This window comes from Anomaloglossus baeobatrachus, chromosome 5, assembly GCF_048569485.1.
Source record: "Anomaloglossus baeobatrachus isolate aAnoBae1 chromosome 5, aAnoBae1.hap1, whole genome shotgun sequence".
NCBI classification, from domain to species: Eukaryota; Metazoa; Chordata; class Amphibia; order Anura; family Aromobatidae; genus Anomaloglossus; species Anomaloglossus baeobatrachus.
The window spans coordinates 390,081,103-390,100,919 of NC_134357.1; the positions used below are offsets into that span (position 1 = coordinate 390,081,103).

At 45.8% G+C, this 19,817-nt stretch overlaps 1 protein-coding gene across 4 annotated transcripts in view; it reads right to left on the reverse strand.

The window, feature by feature from the left end:
• The window catches only part of CACNB1 (calcium voltage-gated channel auxiliary subunit beta 1), a 177,442-nt gene extending 159,580 nt beyond the window's left edge, over positions 1-17,862 (reverse strand). Inside the window, exons 1-2 of one of the 4 annotated variants that reach the window (XM_075350114.1) lie at positions 17,654-17,862; positions 16,629-16,712 (exon numbers count right to left, since the gene is read on the reverse strand). In XM_075350114.1, coding sequence (XP_075206229.1) covers positions 16,629-16,712; positions 17,654-17,740 — 171 coding nt within the window. In that variant the 5' untranslated portion in view covers positions 17,741-17,862. The remainder of the gene's footprint in view (positions 1-16,628; positions 16,713-17,653) is intronic. The other 3 variants (XM_075350116.1, XM_075350117.1, XM_075350118.1) reach the window with 3 other exon arrangements.
• Positions 17,863-19,817: the final 1,955 nt, after the last annotated feature.

Genomic DNA, 19,817 nt, shown 5'->3' on the forward strand with positions numbered 1-19,817 from the left:
GCCCGTGCCCCCGTTGACTGTCGCGGCCGGTGCAGGGGCCGCAGCCCCCGTCAGCGATTTATGTCAGATGAATGTTTTGCCGGTGCTGCGCGCGCAGAGTCAGGCTCTCTGTGCTCAACGTTGCCAATACAGCCATAGCAGTCCACCAATCAATGGTAAGCAGCTGAGGTTAGGCAGTTTCCATTGGAGGAATAGTTGTGCACAGAGAGCTTGACTCAGAGCGCAGCGCCAGCAAAACATTCATCTGACATAAAGCGCAGACAGTGGCTGCAGCCCCTGCACCGTCCATGATAGTCAACAGGGGCATGGGCCTGGAAGCCGCATGAAGCAGCCCGAGGAGCCGCATGCGACCCACGGGCCGCGTGTTTGAGACCTCTGGTTTAGATCAAAGCATATTCATGTGCGCGAATGACACAGTCTAGTCATAAATTGAGAATCTGTGGCAAGAATTAAAAACTGCTGTTCACTGACGCCTCCATCCAATGTCACTGAGCTAGAGCTATTTTGCAAAGACTGCGTAAATATTTCAGCCTCTGGATGTGCAAAGCTGGTGGAGACAGACCCCAAAAGACTTGCAGCAGTAATTGCAGCGACAGGTGGTCCTACAAAGTACTGACTCAGGGGCTGAATACATATGCATGTCTCAATTTTCAGATTTATATTTTTAAAGTATTTACAAAACCATGTATCATTTCCTTTATACTTCACAAACCCTTGCTACTTTATGTTACTATATATCACACAAAATCCTAATAAAATATATTAACATTTGAGGATGTAATGTGAAAAAATGTGGAAAAGTGTATGGGGTATAATTACTTTTTTAAAGAGAAACTGTCAGGTCCTGTAAGCACCCAGAACCAAGAGCAGTTCTGGGTGCATATTGCTAATCCCTGCCTAACCGTCCCTATATCTAGTAGCATAGACAAAGAGATCTTTAGAAAAGTACCGTACTTCTAAAGATCCTTTATGATATGCTAATGAGGCCAGGGACTAGTTGCAAGGGTGTTAGCTCCCTTTGCTAGTCATCCCCCTTAGCATGTAAGCTCACAGCAGTGTCAGAGGCATGGTTGCTCTCACCTATGCCGCCACTGCTGGTTTTGACCTCAGTGCGAATGATCAGAATGTCTCCTCACTTCCTGTTATGCGCACTACACCAGTTTGAAGCCGGGACATGTACACCAGGCTTCATAGTACGCATGACCGGAAGTCCGGGACGTCTAATCATGCGCACTGAGTCGAAATCCAGCGTTGGGTGTGGTGGCAGCAGAGAGGTGAGATCGACCAACCTCTGATGCTGCACATTCATTAGCATGTTAGGACGCCCACAGGGGCATGCTGTCACGCTCCCCAGCTTCCGTGCCACGCTTCCCGGCTCCCCTGCCACGCTCCCCGGCTCCCCTGCCACGCTCCCCGGCTCCCCTGCCACGCTCCCCGGCTCCTCTGCCAGGCGTCCCCCGCTCCACGGCCTCCATACTCCCTCACCTGCGTCCTCCAGGCAACCCGGTCCCCGGTCCCGGCGCCCATCTGCGATGCTGAGCACTCCTGCCTCCTGTGCACCGCTCCCTGCTCTGGCTTCTGGCACCCGGGCCTCGCGCATGCGCATTAGGGCGCGCGCGCGGTCATTGACCCTCTCTTAAAGGGCCAGTGTCCTCAAACAGGATATTGAGGAATCAGGTACGGGGTATATAGGGGGATCCTTTCCAAGTGGACGGGGCCTGTTCTTCGTGTTTGCTAAGCTAGGAGTCAGGTCTCCTTGTGTCTTGTGCCATACTTACCTATCTCTCTCGTAGAGCCGCTCCTGCCTCGCCAAGCGGTCCTGACGATACCCGAACCCCGAACGGTGACTGTCTGCCATCCCGTCAGTTCCTACCATCTCCGATCCCTGTGGTGACCCACCTTCTCGCTCTGTTGGTTCCGGACTCTGCCTGATGTCATCTCGGCCTCCGAACCTGAGCTCCGTCACCCGGACTACCTTCAGAGACCCCGTGGTCCCAGGGACTTCTTCACTCCACTCCTCTGAATGGACTGTCCTGCTACCCGTAGTGCTCCGGCTACCGGGCACCTTGCCCTCGGTGAGGTGTTCAGCCCAGTGGATCCACCTCCTGGGTCTGCCCGTCCACCTGGTCCTAACACATGCTTACATGCTAAGGGGGTCGACTAGCCAAGGGAACTAACATCCTTGCGACTAGTCCCTGGCCTCTTTAGCATATCATAAAGGATCTTCAGAAATACTTTTCTAAAGATCCCTTTAACTATGCTACTAGATGCTGGGACTGTTAGGCAGGGATTAGCAATATGCACCCAGAACTGCTCTTGGTTCTGGGTGCATATAGGAGCTGACAGGTTCCCCTTAAGGCACTGTAGTATCTTCGATCCTTTCACATATACTTGAAAATGACAGACCCAAGAATAAGATCTGTGAAACTCAGCATGTCCTATTCTGATCCAATGTTGATGATCAGAATATGGACCTACTTACCTACTACTACTCAGTGGGTCTATGTGCTGTCCGATAAAAAAAAAAATTGGATAACATACCGTAGATAGTACATTCACACATCCGTGCGAATGTCGAAGCCAAAGTGAAGATCAGCTTATAAACTAATCTGCGTGTGCATGCTATACACGGAAAGCCCATTGATGTCAGTGAGAACTGTCTATTGTTATTTTCCCTTTTTCGCCAATGGTGCGCTTCAGGGAAACAGGACACTTGCTGCTGTATTCTACAGATTAGAACTCCTCGCTGACCACTCTTTATCTGAAGTGATGCTTTTCATCGTTGCATTATGTGTAAAAGGCTTTGTCTCACTACAGAGTGGTTCGGTCCATAGAGGAGTCCTGACTGCAAGATACTCCCTATGTGATGACCTTAGAAAAATATTAACATTGGATCCCATATGGATCATCTGTATAGCATGCAAATTGTACGGATACATTGATATTGATAAAGAAATGAAACTATTTGTTGTTTTAAATTTTAACAACTGCTGATAAATAAAAGCAGCCAACATATGGATGCCAAACGGATGGCATACCGACAACAATGCACATGAAAATCCCGGACTTTCGGTCATACGCACTATAAAGCCGGGTGTAAGCTTCTAGGCTTAAAACTCGTGTAGTGCGCATTATCGAAAGTCTGGGATCATGGGCACTGAGACGAAATCCAGGAGTTGGACGTGATGGCAGCGGAGAGGTGAGTGAGATCACCCTGTGACACTGCGTATTCATTAGCATGTTAGCACACCCACAGGGATGTATCAACATGCTATGGGGGCCAACTACCAAGGGAGGTAATGCCCCTGTGGCTAGTCCCCTCGCTCATTAGCATACGATAAAAGACCTTTAGAAGTACTTTTTCTAAAGATCTCTTTATCTATACTAGTGTATACAGGGACGGTTAGGCAGGGATTAGCGATGTGTACCCAGAACTGCTCGTGGTTCTGTGTGCATATTGCACATGACAGGTTCCCTTTAAGTAAAATGCTTACATGCTTACATGTCAACACCTCAGATGGTATAATATACACATAGATCAACAAAATGTTGGTACAGGCCTCAAAAAGATGTGTGTAATTAAAGGGTATCTGTCAGCTAGTTTATTCTGCCCATAACCAGGGATTCAAATCGGATATATACATTTCTTAGACTAAAGGCCCCGTTACACGCAACGACATCGCTAACGAGATGTCGCTGGGGTCACGGAATTTGTGACGCACATCCGGCCTTGTTAGCGACGTTGTTGCGTTTGACACTAAAGCCCGCTACACACGCTTCAATATATCTCACAATCCGTCGTTGGGGTCAAGTTGTAAGTGACGCACATCCGGCATCGTTTGTGACGTATCTGCGTGTGACAGCTACATGCGATCAGGATTGAACGCAAAACCGTTGATCGCAAACACATCGTATCATTCTCTAGAATTGAGCGTTTTGTTGCAAGAACCTAGTGAATTGTAACGTGTGACATCCCTCATACGATTTTGTTGTCTGATGCTATGTGCGCAGGTGTGCGCTCTGCACCGCAGCTTAAAAAAGGTCCGCTTCAGAGCGCAGCTGAAAAGCTGCGTTCTGAAGCGCCTCACAATGTCTGTCATGCACTAATCTCTGTCAGTCCGTCACTATCTCTGTCCCTCACTCTCAGTCCATGTCAGTCTATCCCCCTCTCTCATATACTCACCGATCCCCGATCCCCGGCTCTGCACGGCGTTCACACTGCTCCGGCGGCTTTTACTGTTTTGAAAAAGCCGGCCGCCCATTAAACAATTTCGTATTCCCTGCTTTCCCCGCCCACCAGCGCCTATGATTGGTTACAGTGAGACACGCCCCCACGCTGAGTGACAGGTGTCACACTGCACCCAATCACAGCAGCCGGTGGGCGTGTCTATACTGTGTAGTGAAATAAATAATTAAATAATTAAAAAAAACGGCGTGCGGTTCCCCCCATTTTTAAAACCAGCCAGATAAAGCCATACGGCTGAAGGCTGGTATTCTCAGGATGGGGAGCTCCACGTTATGGGGAGCCCCCCACCCTAACAATATCAGCCAACAGCCGCCCAGAATTGCCGCATACATTAGATGCGACAGTTCTGGGACTGTACCCGGCTCTTCCCGATTTGCCCTGGTGCGTTGGCAAATCGGGGTAATAAGGAGTTATTGGCAGCCCATAGCTGCCAATAAGTCCTAGATTAATCATGTCAGGCGTCTATGAGACACCCTCCATGATTAATCTGTAAATTACAGTAAATAAACACACACCCGAAAAAATCCTTTATTAGAAATAAAAACACACACATATACCCTGGTTCACCACTTTAATCAGCCCCAAAAAGCCCTCCTTGTCCGGCGTAATCCAGGATGATCCAGCGTCGCTTCCACCGCAGCTGCATGGAGGTGACCGGAGCCGCAGCAGACACAGCCGCTCCGGTCACCTCCATGCAGCAAATGAAGACAGCCGTGCGATCAGCTGCTGTCACTGAGGTTACCCGCGGCCAGCGGTGGATGCAGCGGTGGCCGCGGGTAACCTCAGTGACAGCAGCTGATCGCGCGGCTGTGTTCATTTGCTGTGTGGAGGTGACCGGAGCGGCTGTGTCTGCTGCGGCTCCGGTCACCTCCATGCAGCTGCGGTGGAAGCGACGCTGGATCATCCTGGATTACGCCGGACAAGGAGGGCTTTTTGGGGCTGATTAAAGTGGTGAACCAGGGAATGTGTGTGTGTTTTTATTTCTAATAAAGGATTTTTTCGGGTGTGTGTTTATTAACTGTAACTTACAGATTAATCATGGAAGGTGTCTCATAGACGCCTGACATGATTAATCTAGGACTTATTGGCAGCTATGGGCTGCCAATAACTCCTTATTACCCCGATTTGCCAACGCACCAGGGTAAATCGGGAAGAGCCGGGTACAGTCCCAGAACTGTCGCATCTAATGTATGCGGCAATTCTGGGCGGCTGTTGGCTGATATTGTTAGGGTGGGGGGCTCCCCATAACGTGGAGCTCCCCATCCTGAGAATACCAGCCTTCAGCCGTATGGCTTTATCTGGCTGGTTTTAAAAATGGGGGGAACCGCACGCCGTTTTTTTTAATTATTTAATTATTTATTTCACTACACAGTATAGACACGCCCACCGGCTGCTGTGATTGGGTGCAGTGTGACACCTGTCACTCAGAGTGGGGGCGTGTCTCACTGTAACCAATCATAGGCGCTGGTGGGCGGGGAAAGCAGGGAATACGAAATTGTTTAATGGGCGGCCGGCTTTTTCAAAACAGTAAAAGCCGCCGGAGCAGTGTGAATGCCGTGCAGCGCCGGGGATCGGGGATTGGTGAGTATATGAGAGAGGGCTGGTAACTTCAGTTACTCAGGAGATTAGCGGTCACCGGTGAGTCCTTCACTGGTGACCGCTAATCAGGGCGCGACACAGACAGAGCCGCAGCATCACAATGAAGTCGGGTGAAGTTCACCCGAGTTCATTCTGACCGTGCGGCTCTGTCTGTGTCTGCTGTCATCTGCCATTCAGCTCTGCTACATGGCTGTCTGTGTCTGCTGTTAGCGGCCATGTAGCAGAGCTGAATGGCAGATGACATAGTAAAAACGCATCCCTACACATTACACACGCTTGGCAAGTCAATAAATAAAAAAAAAAAAAAAAGGTGCCCAATGCATACGTCACAGAACACATGATCTAAAGGATCGCACACACAATTGACCAATTTAACATAGACTACTAACGCTCGTGTGACAGCAAATGAACGACCAACGTGAAATCTCATAGATCCCGTATGCAACCTGGGCGTGTCACATCGCAAATGCGATTGTACAACTAATTGCAACGTGTAAAGTGGGCTTAACAAGCAACCGCTAACGATCCGAAAAGTGCCCAAAATCATTGGTTGTTGACACGTCATTCGTTTCCAAAAAATCGTTGATCGTTTGGTACGCAGGTTGTTCATCGTTCCTGAGGCAGCACACATCGCTACGTGTGACACCCCGGGAATGACGAACAACAGCGTTCCTGCGTCCTCCGGCAACGAATGACGTTCATGCGGCTGGTCTCCGCCCCTCCGCTTCTATTGGTGGCCCACTGTGTGACGTCGCTGTGACGCCGCACGAACCGCCCCCTTAAAAAAAGAGTTTGTTTGGCGGCCACTGCGACGTCATTAGGAAGGTAAGTTGGTGTGACGCGTACTGGCGATATTGTTCGCCACGGGCAGCGATTTGCCCGTGACGCACAAACGATGGAGGCGGGTGCTATCGCTGGCGACATCGCTAGCAATGTTGCTGCGTTTAAAGCAGCCTTAAGTGAAGAAACAAACTGATGTCTACTGGATCTGTTTGTTTAACATTAAGGGGCACTTTGCACACTACGACATTGAAGGTGCGATGTCGGAGGGGTCATGTCGAAAGTGACGCACGTCCGGCGTCACACTCGACATCGTAGTGTGTAAATCCTAGATGATACGATTAACGAGCGCAAAATCGTCGTAATCGTATCATCGGTGTAGTGTCTGGGAATTCCATAATTACGCTGACGCGATGGTCCGATGTTGTTCCTCGCTCCAGCAGCAGCACACATCACTGTGTGTGAAGCAGCAGGAGTGAGGAACATCTCCTACCTGCGTCCTGCAGCTCACGCCGGCTATGCGGAAGGAAGGAGGTGGGCGGGATGTTTACGTCCCGCTCATCTCCGCCCCTCCGCTTCTATTGGCTGCCTGCCGTGTGACGTCGCTATGACGCCGCACGACCCGCTCCCTTAATAAGGAGGCGGGTCGCCGGCCAGATCGACATCGCAAGGCAGGTGAGTCCATGTGAAGCTGCCGTAGCGATAATGTTCGCTACTGCTGCTATCACAAGATATCGCTGCTGCGACGGGGGCAGGGACTATCGTGCTCGGCATCGCAAGCATCGGCTTATGATGTCGTTGTGTGCAAAGTGCCCCTTAAGTCTATGGAAATCGAATCTGATAAATAGCTATCTGTTTTTCTTTCATTTGAAAAGGATTCGGTTTTTGCTTACTTAATGGCTATTTAACGGATGTGTTTTCTATAGACTTCAGTGTGATTTTTAGCAGGACAAAAAAGTTGTGCCTGCAAACTTTTTTGTCAACGGATCGCTGCTGTATCCGTTCTAACGAATGATTACAGGACGTGAACTCAGCTTTAGACCTCTTTCAGACATCAGTGATTCTGGTACGAATGTGCTAGTGTTTATACGTACCAGAATCACTGACATACGCAGATCCATTATAATCAATGAGTCTGTGCACACATCAGTGATTTTTCACTGACCGTGTCTCCGTGCGGTGCACATGCGTGTCCGTGTGATCCGCACAGAGACACGTCCGTTTTTTTTTTTTTTTTCTGGCATCATTGATGTCCCACGGACCACACTATGGTGTGATCCATAAAACACGTACCAGAAAAACACGGACATTGAAAATAAAAAGCTTTTTATACTCACCTTCTCCAGTAACGCTGTCTTCAGCCTCTGCTGCCTCCTCCTTCCAGGCCGGATGCCTATTCTCATGCATATTCATTTATGCACGGAGCAGGCAACTTGGAAGTAGCTGCAGCGGAGGTCAGCGGCGGCTGGATACACAGCAGAGCCGAAGAGTTCAGCACCACAAACAGCAGGAGCGGGGACAGGTGAGTATATGTCCATGTGCTATAACGTATCACGTATCACAGATGGCACATGGACAACTCACGTGTGCCGTGAATCACGGCACATGGAAGGACATATGCGTTTTTAATACGTTAGTGAAAAACGTCTGTTTCTTTCACTGACGTGTGAAACAGACCTTATACAGAAATTTGAAGGAGGCACAACTCTTCATGAACTGTGGCTGCTGCCGCTGCTGAATGGCAGGTTTCCCTCTATCTAATATATAAAGCTGAGTGTCTGTGTCTGTGTGTGTGTGTGTGTGTGTGTGTGTGTATGTATGTCTGGGATTGGCATCTGCACCGTCGCAGCTACAGCCACAAAATTTTGCACACTCACACGTCTGGACCCTGAGAGCGTCATAGGCTATGTTGTGAGGCGAAATTGTAACCCCGCGCGTTCCAATTTACCAATCAATTTTGCCCCTATCTACATAATGGGGACAAAGTGAAACGAAAAGTATATCCACACCGTCGCATTTACAATCACGAAATTTTTCACAGATGCCTCATGTGACCCAGGGAATGTCGTAGACTATGTTTTGACAGGAAAATTTAACCCTGCGCTTTACAGTTACTCTCCAAAAAACATGCCTCCATTAAAGTAAATGGAGCCTGGAACTACAGGTTATTAGTAGGAGCTGTGATTGGTTGCTATAGGAACAAAAGACATTCATAGTATAAGAAGCTTATATGTGAGGTAATAAGATGTCGGTGGGGAGACGGATAGAGACAGACAGAGAGACAGACAGAGAGACAGACAGAGAGACAGACAGGGAAAGACACAGAGAGCTAGAGACAGACAGGGAAAGAGACAGACAGACAAACGGTGAAAGAGACAGATGGTGGAAAAGACAGACAGAGACAGACGGGGAAAGAGACTGACCTGGAAAGAGATAGACCTGGAAAGACAGACCTGGAAAGAGACAGACCTGGAATGAGACACATGGGGAAGAGACAGACAGAAATGCAGACAGGGACAGAGACAGGTAGACAGGGAAGGAGGAGACAGCCAGAGAGACAGTCAAAGATAGATGGGGAAAGACACAGACCTTGATAGAGACAAATGGGGAAAGAGACAGAGAAACAGAGACAGACAAGGAAAGAGACAGAAAAGGAAAGAGACAGACAGAGACAGGCAGACAGGGAAAGAGACAGACAGGACAAGACACAGGCAGGACAAGACACAGACAAAGAGACGGGGAGACAGACGGGGAAAGAGAAAGACCTGGGAAAGAGACAGACCTAGAAAGAGACAGATGGGGAAAGAAACAGAGAGAGACAGACAGACAAAAAAAGAGACACAGACAGGCAGACGGGGAAAGAGACAGACGGGGAAAGAGACAGACGGGGAAAGATGGGGAAAGAGACAGTCCTGGAAAGAGACAGACCTGGAAAGAGACAGACGGAGCACATTACTTGGCCAATTTAGTTAAATCTGTGTAGAATATCTGTTGTGTTGAAATATATGTTGTGAAATGCTTCTATTAGCTTAGTTTTTGCCTTTTAATAATTACATTTCTATCTATTTGTTCTGTGGTTTTTGTGTGCAGAATACATTTTTCTTAATACATTCTATTTTGTTAACAAAAGTTATTAACCTGAGCGAAGCCGGGTAGTACAGCTAGTTCACAATATAGGGAGAAACTTGTTAATCAGCTGAGGCACCATGAATGTCACTGCAGCTGATAAAGATTGATTTTATGACTGCTATAACAAGAATCCCTGTAAACCTCTATGTACATTAAAAAATGGTACTGGGTCAGTCAGTGTTTTGGATAAGTGTATCATCAGAGTTTTAATGGATGGCTAAAGAAATAAACTACAAAGCTTATCCTATACTTTGCAATGTTAAACACGTACAACACACGGATGCCATCTGCATGCTGGACGTTTTTTTCGCCATCTGCGTGCTGTATGTGTTTTTTACAGACCAATAGACTTGTATTGGCTCTTGTCATCCATGCTGATCGAAAAAAAACAAACATGTAAGCAATCCCATAAGTTATAATGTATACATGTACTGGAAACATGGACATGTGAAGGAGGCCTTAGGTTCTGTGCCCATGATGGGATTTTGGTATTAGATGCTGCATATTTTTGCTGTGTGGAAACCATAGCATGTTACGGTCAAGCAAGTGGATGGGATTTCAACCATTGCATGTAAAGGAATATAACTAGGCCCCCAAAAACCGCAACAAAAAGTGTAAACCTCCACCGATCACAATGTTATGGTATGCCAGATTGATATGCCGTAAATTTATCAAAATGGAAATATCGCATTATCATTGTTACAAAGCAATGGATGTGATGAACATCAAACCAGCAATCAGACTTTACTCAGCTCATCCTTAGGGAATCATGCTCTTCCCTTTACGTCAGCATATTGTCAGATGTATATCTTATTGAAAATATATGATATTAACACATTCCTAAACATATTTTCGTCATCTTAATGAAACACAGAGAAAGCCTTTAGCATATATTATCTCCAGAAAAATCCGGTAAACTGACTCATCCACTATAACAGGCTGAGGAAGGAAGTCGCTACAGCTGTCTGACCACAATTAGATTGGAAGCAAGGTTAATCCTAATGGAAGGTTCACATGATTAGTGCAACTGCATGAAAGGACAGGGTCTTCATATATCGCTCCAGAAGGGCCACAGTGAGTGCACCACTGGGAGTATTGATCAAGAATTGGGATCATTGATCTCAGTTCATCTGCTAACAGTGGAGCAGGTGCTGGGATAGTCACTAATGGCTGAATCTAATGCATGTAAAATGGCACATACACTAGGGCTACGGGTATGAGAGGCAATGCTAACAAGCTCTCACACAGCGATCCATTAATTGCAGCTTACATACACAGCAAGTAAATAAGCCAAAAGGGTGCGAATAACATAAAGTACAGTCTTGCTCACAACCACGCCAAATGCCCAGTGAAGCCCTCATCATAAAGCACAGCAATGGCAGCTATTATATATATATATATGTATATATATATATATATGTACAGTACAGACCAAAAGTTTGGACATACCTTCTCATTCAAAGAGTTTTTTCTATTTTCATGACTCTAAAAATTGTAGATTCACATTGAAGGCATCAAAACTATGAATTAACAGATGTGGAATGAAATACTTAACAAAAAAGTGTGAAACAACTGAAAATATGTCTTATATTCTAGGTTCTTCAAAGTAGCCACCTTTTGCTTTGATTACTGCTTTGCACACTCTTGGCATTCTCTTGATGAGCTTCAAGAGGTAGTCACCGGAAATGGTTTTCACTTCACAGGTGTGCCCTGTCAGGTTTAATGAGTCGGATTTCTTGCCTTATAAATGGGGTTGGGACCATTAGTTGTGTTGTGCAGAAGTCTGGTGGATACACAGCTGATAGTCCTACTGAATAGCCTGTTAGAATTTGTATTATGGCAAGAAAAAAGCAGCTAAGTAAAGAAAAACGAGTGGCCATCATTACTTTAAGAAATGAAGGTCAGTCAGTCCAAAAAATTGGGAAAACCATCAAACGCTACAAAGAAACTGGCTCACATGAGGACCGCCCCAGGAAAGGAAGACCAAGAGTCACCTCTGCTGCAGAGGATAAGTGTATCCGAGTCATCAGCCTTAGAATTCGCAGGTTAACAGCAGCTCAGATTAGAGACCAGGTCAATGCCACACAGAGTTCTAGCAGCAGACACATCTCTAGAACAACTGTTAAGAGGAGACTTTGTGCAGCAGGCCTTCATGGTAAAATAGCTGCTAGGAAACCACTGCTAAGGACAGGCAACAAGCTGAAGAGACTTGTTTGGGCTAAAGAACACAAGGAATGGACATTAGACCAGTGGAAATCTGTGGTTTGGTCTGATGAATCCAAATTTGAGATCTTTGGATCCAACCACTGTGTCTTTGTGTGTTGCAGAAAAAGTGAACGGATGGACTCTACATGCCTGGTTCCCACCGTGAAGAATGGAGGAGGAAATGTGATGGTGTGGGGGTGCTTTGCTGGTGACACTGTTGGGAATTTATTTAAAATTGAAGGCATACTGAACCAGCATGGCTACCACAGCATCTTGCAGCGGCATGCTATTCCATCTGGTTTGTGTTTAGTTGGACCATCATTTAATTTTCAACAGGACAATGACCCCAAACACACCTCCAGGCTGTGTAAGGGCTATTTGACTAAGAAGGAGAGTGATAGGGTGCTACGCCAGATGACCTGGCCTCCACAGTCACCAGACCTGAACCCAATCGAGATGGTTTGGGGTGAGCTGGACTGCAGAGTGAAGGCAAATGGGCCAACAAGTGCTAAGCATCTCTGGGAACTCCTTCAAGACTGTTGTAAGACCATTTCCGGTGACTACCTCGTGAAGCTCATCAAGAGAATGCCAAGAGTGTGCAAAGCAGTAATCAAAGCAAAAGGTGGCTACTTTGAAGAACCTAGAATATAAGACATATTTTCAGCTGTGTCACACTTTTTTGTCAAGTATTTCATTTGACATGTGTTAATTCATAGTTTTAATGCCTTCAATGTGAATCTACAATTTTCATAGTCATGAAAATAAAGAAAACTCTTTGAATGAGAAGGTGTGTCCAAACTTTTGGTCTGTACTGTATATACACTGTATATATATATATATATATATATATAAAAATATATATATTTTTATATATATATATATATATCTATATATATATATATATATATTTTTTTTTATATATATATATATATATATATATATATATATACAGTGCCTACAAGTAGTATTCAACCCCCTGCAGATTTAGCAGGTTTGATAAGATGCAAATAAGTTAGAGCCTGCAAACTTGAAACAAGAGCAGGATTTATTAAGAGATGCATAAATCTTACAAACCAACAAGTTATGTTGCTCAGTTAAATTTTAATAAATTTTCAACATAAAAGTGTGGGTCAATTATTATTCAACCCTTAGGTTTAATATTTTGTGGAATAACCCTTGTTTGCAATTACAGCTAATAATCGTGTTTTATAAGACTTGATCAGGCCGGCACAGGTCTCTGGAGTTATCTTGGCCCACTCCTCCATGCAGATGTTCTCCAAGTTATCTAGGTTCTTTGGGTGTCTCATGTGGACTTTAATCTTGAGCTCCTTCCACAAGTTTTCAATTGGGTTAAGGTCAGGAGACTGACTAGGCCACTGCAACACCTTGATTTTTTCCCTCTTGAACCAGGCCTTGGTTTTCTTGGCTGTGTGCTTTGGGTCGTTGTCTTGTTGGAAGATGAAATGACGACCCGTCTTAAGATCCTTGATGGAGGAGCGGAGGTTCTTGGCCAAAATCTCCAGGTAGGCCGTGCTATCCATCTTCCCATGGATGCGGACCAGATGGCCAGGCCCCTTGGCTGAGAAACAGCCCCACAGCATGATGCTGCCACCACCATGCTTGACTGTAGGGATGGTATTCTTGGGGTCGTATGCAGTGCCATCCAGTCTCCAAACGTCACGTGTGTGGTTGGCACCAAAGATCTCGATCTTGGTCTCATCAGACCAGAGAACCTTGAACCAGTCTGTCTCAGAGTCCTCCAAGTGATCATGAGCAAACTGTAGACGAGCCTTGACATGACGCTTTGAAAGTAAAGGTACCTTACGGGCTCATCTGGAATGGAGACCCTTGCGGTGGAGTACGTTACTTTTGGTATTGACTGAAACCAATATCCCCACTGCCATGAGATCTTCCCGGAGCTCCGTCCTTGTCCTTGAGTTAGCCTTGACTCTTCGGACAAGCCTGGCCTCGGCACGGGTGGAAACTTTCAAAGGCTGTCCAGGCCGTGGAAGGCTAACAGTAGTTCCATAAGCCTTCCACTTCCGGATGATGCTCCCAACAGTGGAGACAGGTAGGCCCAACTCCTTGGAAAGGGTTTTGTACCCCTTGTCAGCCTTGTGACCCTCCACGATCTTGTCTCTGATGGCCTTGGAATGCTCCTTTGTCTTTCCCATGTTGACCAAGTATGAGTGCTGTTCACAAGTTTGGGGAGGGTCTTAATTAGTCAGAAAAGGCTGGAAAAAGAGATAATTAATCCAAACATGTGAAGCTCATTGTTCTTTGTGCCTGAAATACTTCTTAATACTCTAGGGGAACCAAACAGAATTCTCGTGGTTTGAGGGGTTGAATAATAAATGACCCTCTGAATAAACTTTTCACAATTTAAAAAAAAAAAATAAAAAAAGAAATAACATTATTTTTTGCTGCAGTGCATTTCACACTTCCAGGCTGATCTACAGTCCAAATGTCACAATGCCAAGTTAATTCCGAATGTGTAAACCTGCAAAATCTGCAGGGGGTTGAATACTACTTGTAGGCACTGTATGTGTATATATATATTTTTATTTATTTATATGCACTCATATACACACACATGTCCATTTTAATAAATAATTGAAATACTTGTGTGTCCTATTTTGTGGAATCATTTCTAAGATCTCCAGATTATGCCATCCCTCTTGTAAATGTAGGAAGCATTTGACAAATGGAAGTAATCATTCCATCAGTCAATAGTTGTCTCTACACGGTTTGCCACAAATCAAGGCTGACAATGTAGAGCCACACCTTATTGACATGGAGAATGATAAAGCCAAGTTGATAATTTATTCATACATTTCTTCTAGGATTTACAAAGGAAAGGAGCAACAAAGAAGTCAAAGAAAAAGGTGTGTGTTAAAGAAGTGGTTCACCCATATGTATTATTGGCCACAACAATATTATGTTGAGAAACAAGGTTTCTCTCAAATACCTTATATTGCTAATAGTGATCTCAAATACCTTGTGTTGCCAATAGTGCCTGTGAGTGGCGCTATTGCAGTCCACTCTTCCCCATCGCCTGACCCTTGGGCTCCATGACTTCTGATGTTCGGTGATGTTATGTCAACTTTCAGTTGACCTGACATCACCGCGGTGGGACCCAGTTGTCGTGAGTGACTGGGCTGTGGGCGGAGTTTCACCGCTCGTCACAGCCCAGCATCACTCCTGCTTGCACACTTTGCAGCGTAAGAGCAGTGAGCACGGAGATGCTGGGCTGTGATGTTGGGCTGCGATGAGCAGTGAAACTCCGCCAACAGCCCGGTCACTCATGGAGACTGGGGCCGGCCGCGGTGATGTCAGGTGAGCAGGAAGTTGACGTGACATCACTCGATCCCAGAGGCCACGGAGCAAGGGGTCAGGCGATGGGGAAGATCGGTTCGCAATAGTGCCGCTCATAAGCACTATTGGCAACACAAGGTATTTGAGAGAAACCTTGTTTCTCAACATAATATCATTGTGGCCAATAATGAATATGGGTGAACCACCCCTTTAACACTTGAAGTCCCAGAAATTTCGAGCTCCCCCCTGAAGTCCGAGAAAGAGGGTCAAATGACAAATACAATAAACTGAATAGAACTAACTAGAAACTAAATGGCTAAACTCAATGGAAAACAACAACCTCCTGTGGTGCGACAGTAATGGCCTTAATTACAGAACAAAAGACGGTGATTATAGGATGTTAGCTAAAATCCTTCAGGTCATTCGACCCGTCTCTGGGTTCCAAAGGTAGAAATGTTAAATGACCCCTCTGTGGGACTTCTAGTGTTAAGTCACTGGCGGACACCAGAAAAAAGGGCCCCTGTGCAAAAACAGTATAAGGACCCTTTTCAGTTCAACAGCTCATCAAAATGCACAATTCCACCAACTTCAGAGGTATAAATGGGCCCCCTCACCTCTTGTCCAATGTGTGGCTGCACAGGCTGAACCAATATGTCCGCCCCTGTGTTAAGTATTTACCATAAAACAGGCAAACACGACAGAAGGGCAGACATGATTTTTAAGTGGCATTTCCACCCAGTTTATTTCTTTGTGGTTACAATCAGCTGCTACGATAAAGTAGAGAGTTTACAGCTCGGGCTACAAACATCATGACTGCTATATGTATCCCAGAGCAAAAAGTAGCTATTACTGTCCACCCCATAAACACAACAGACGTTCCAGACGTGTAACTTTACACAACATGGCGGGAGGCTAGTCATTGATTTTCCCACAATGCAGCAGTTACAACAAACCAGTATGAAGGCAATTATGTTATTTCCATCCTTTCTTTAAGTTTTCGGCCTGAACTGGTCCAAAGCTGCCCAAGTGATGTGCGTCCCTCCCTGCTTCTTCCTGCCATCATGCTTCCTATGCCCTTCCATGAGCTGCCATTTTCCAGATTCTCTCTTTATATATGTATGTCTCTTTGTCTCTTCCATCCACCTCCCTCTCCCTGTACTATTCTACAGCATCTCCTCTCTCCCTCTCTTCCAGTCAGTTAATTAGTGTTTGTCATTTCCATCTCCTGACGTAGGAGCATCTCTTCCCTGGTGCTGGTTGCTATGGTAACCCAGGACCAGGGCCTAGCGAGGCCTGCGTGTGTGTTGCCGAACACACCAGGCCGAAGTGTAAAGCAATGATAAGCATGACTTACCTGCCGCACAAAGCTGTTGGAGGTGGTGTCTGAGCTGGTGCTGCCATCTGAACGCTTAAATCGACTTTTTCTCTTATATTTAGCCTGGGAAGAACAATAAAAATAAATACTGCAGCAAAAGAACAATGGGTGTGATATTCAGATATTCCTGTCATGCTAATGATACTATACCACCAGTGATATTGTGCCTGGTAATACTACTCCAGCCGCCATGTGACATATTACCTGCCGTCAATGCTATTCGGGCTTTTAAGCCAAATATACTTAGTACTATGGTGCCATTGTATTATCAAAGCTTGGGCCCCAACACCAAGGGTCCCACATTCACTTTAACAATCATAGCACTCCAATACACGGCGGGGTAAATAACGGCGTCAGGGACATTATCGTAACTCAATACTAAGCTTCAACCCGGGTACATTGCAATATATCCACCATTGAGAAATGGCAAATAATACTTATTAGGACTGGTAACTTCTTCCATGTATTTCCATTAGGTGCACTATTCAGAATATTGTTTTTCTTTGTAAAGAACTAATATTTGGTGTGTATGTGTGTATATATATATATATATACATACACAGAGAAAATTGTCAACTTTCCTATCTAATGGAGATTGATCGGTGCCAAATATTTCTCCCTTAACCCTGTCACTGCTACAGCAATGCAATCATCCCCCTCTCACTTCCATCTCCCATCCCCCATGCATCCTATGTTTACCTGCCCAGTACCAGCTGTTTCTGTATGTTCACATTTCAGGCATTCTCTTCCCTTTTCTCTTCCTATCTAGCAGTTTCTAATCACTCTAGCCCTCCACCACCCTTTAGATTTTTTTCCATTGATGTCTAACTCTTCTATAAATTACCATTCAGTCTGTGCTTGTATACATTCTGTATGTTGATACTCTTGATGTATCGCCCTAAACATACACATTATGCATCTTAACATATGTCTGTATTGTGTGATGGAGAGAAAAGGCCAGAAATGAGTAATGAAATTGGGTGTAGATGAAGCTGTATTCTCACCTGCAGACCGTGCCCCTCTAACACATCCATCTGGATCTCCTGTGTTGAGCTGGAAGGGGTCCTGGCCATCCTGCTCTGCTGGACCATTGGTGTGACCCCCCCTCCACACTCAGATTTCCTCCTGTTACCCTGCACTCATCCCTCCAGCAGTTTCAGGACTGTGTGTATGAGAGGCAGGCAGAAGAGAGCAGAACTGGGGAGGGGAGGAAAGGGAGAGATAGGGTGAATGATAGAACAAGGAGGAGGAGAGCACAGGCAGACACAGGGAGGGGATAGCACAGAATGGAGAAGACAGGCTGGGAAATGACAGGAATTCAAGGAAGGCTGGAGTGGTGCAAGAAATGTGGAAGATAGACTCAGGGATAGAGGGATGGTGGGAGCTTGAGATCAGGAGGCAATCAGTGACAGGGCTCCAAACCATGGATGATTAGAGAGAATACACAGGATAGCATTCAGGAGAGACACCCAGATTATGTGAGACTGGCATAGACACAGTACAGCATATAAGAAAACCGTATCACAGGCTAGATTTTTCTCTTCTAATAAAACGGTTTAGATGTCTTCAATTACTGCTGCAATCTGCAAATCTCAGACTTTAAATGGCCACATCCCAATAGATGTTCATATAGTCCGGTCGGAAAAGGCACCCCTCCACCTGCCCCCTCCCTATACCGCCCCCTATACCTTACCATCTCACATGCCTACTGGGTTTAAACCCTTTTTTTTCATCTTGGATTATTATTCTTTATGTTTTAGTTTCCAACTCAATCTCTCTGCTTTATTTCTTGCCATCTTTCCAACTCAATATTTCTACAATTTGTATTATTGTTCTATACTGGACAAATGCTAGAATTTTCAACATACTGACTGTATTACATATAGAAATGATCACAATGCACTGAAATATTCTGCATCGGGGAGGCTCAAACATGCCAAGTGAATGGAAATAGTGGGATGAGGGAATACATATTTACAGATTTGAAGTGAGTTATAGATAGAGCAATTCTCCCACCCAGCCTACCAATGGACTGACATTTAATTACAGCCAAAGGAAAGTTGTCTGTACCATTTATTCACATTTGCTCAGCCAATTTATGAGTAATCCGTCTTTTCTGAGGTTTTAAAAAAATATGAAATAAACAGGAGACATAAGAACACAATGTATATAGAAGCATAGATATAAATATGCCCCACCTCCAAACACCCAATGAGAACTCACATTAGCTTCATATAGTCACCCATGGAAATAAGTAACTGGGCCATAATATAAACACAAATGGAAGAGTGGATAAAGTTAGAAGAGGGTGCCTGTACAAGAACAAAATATGGGCCTTTTGCAGTGAAGTAACTCAGCACAATGCACAATTCGACCTACTTTGGATGTAGAAGTGGCCCCCAAACCTCATGGGAGCCTATGGTGCGGCACAGGTTGCACCAATTATATGTCCGCCTCTACACACAAGTCAACTTGGATAAGTGGAGGGATCAGGGCGCGCCATGGAATGGCCTAACGGGCACTTTACACACAGCGACATCGCTAGCGATGTCGCTGGTGAAAGTACCCGCCCCCGTCGGTTGTGCGTCACGGGCAAATCGTGGAGCACAACATCGCTAAGAATGGTCACACATACTTACCTGCCTAGCGACGTCGCTGTGGCCGGGGAACCGCCTCCTTTCTAAGGGGGCGGTTCGTGCGGCGTCACTAAGCGGCCGCCCAATAGAAGAAGAGGGGCGGAGATGAGCGGGCGGAACATCCTGCCCACCTTCTTCCTTCCTCATTGCTTGCGGCCGCAGGGACGGTGATGTTCCTTGCTCCTGCGGTGTCACACATAGCGATGTGTGCTGCCGCAGGAACGACGAACAACCTGCGTCCTGTAACAGCAACGATAATTGGGAATAGAACGACGCGTCAACGATCAACAATAAGGTAAGTAATTTTGATCGTTAACGGTCGTTCGTGCGTTTCACAAGCAACGACGTCGCTAACGAGGCCGGATGTGTGTCACGAATTCCGTGACCCCAACGACATCTTGTTAGCGATGTTGTTGTGTGTAAAGCGGCCTTTAGCTGATTAAGAGACCAATCAGGCCAATATAATTTAAAGGGCAGCTGTCACCAGATTTGTCCCCTATAAGCTGCTGCCACTATCAAAATGCTCTTCTAG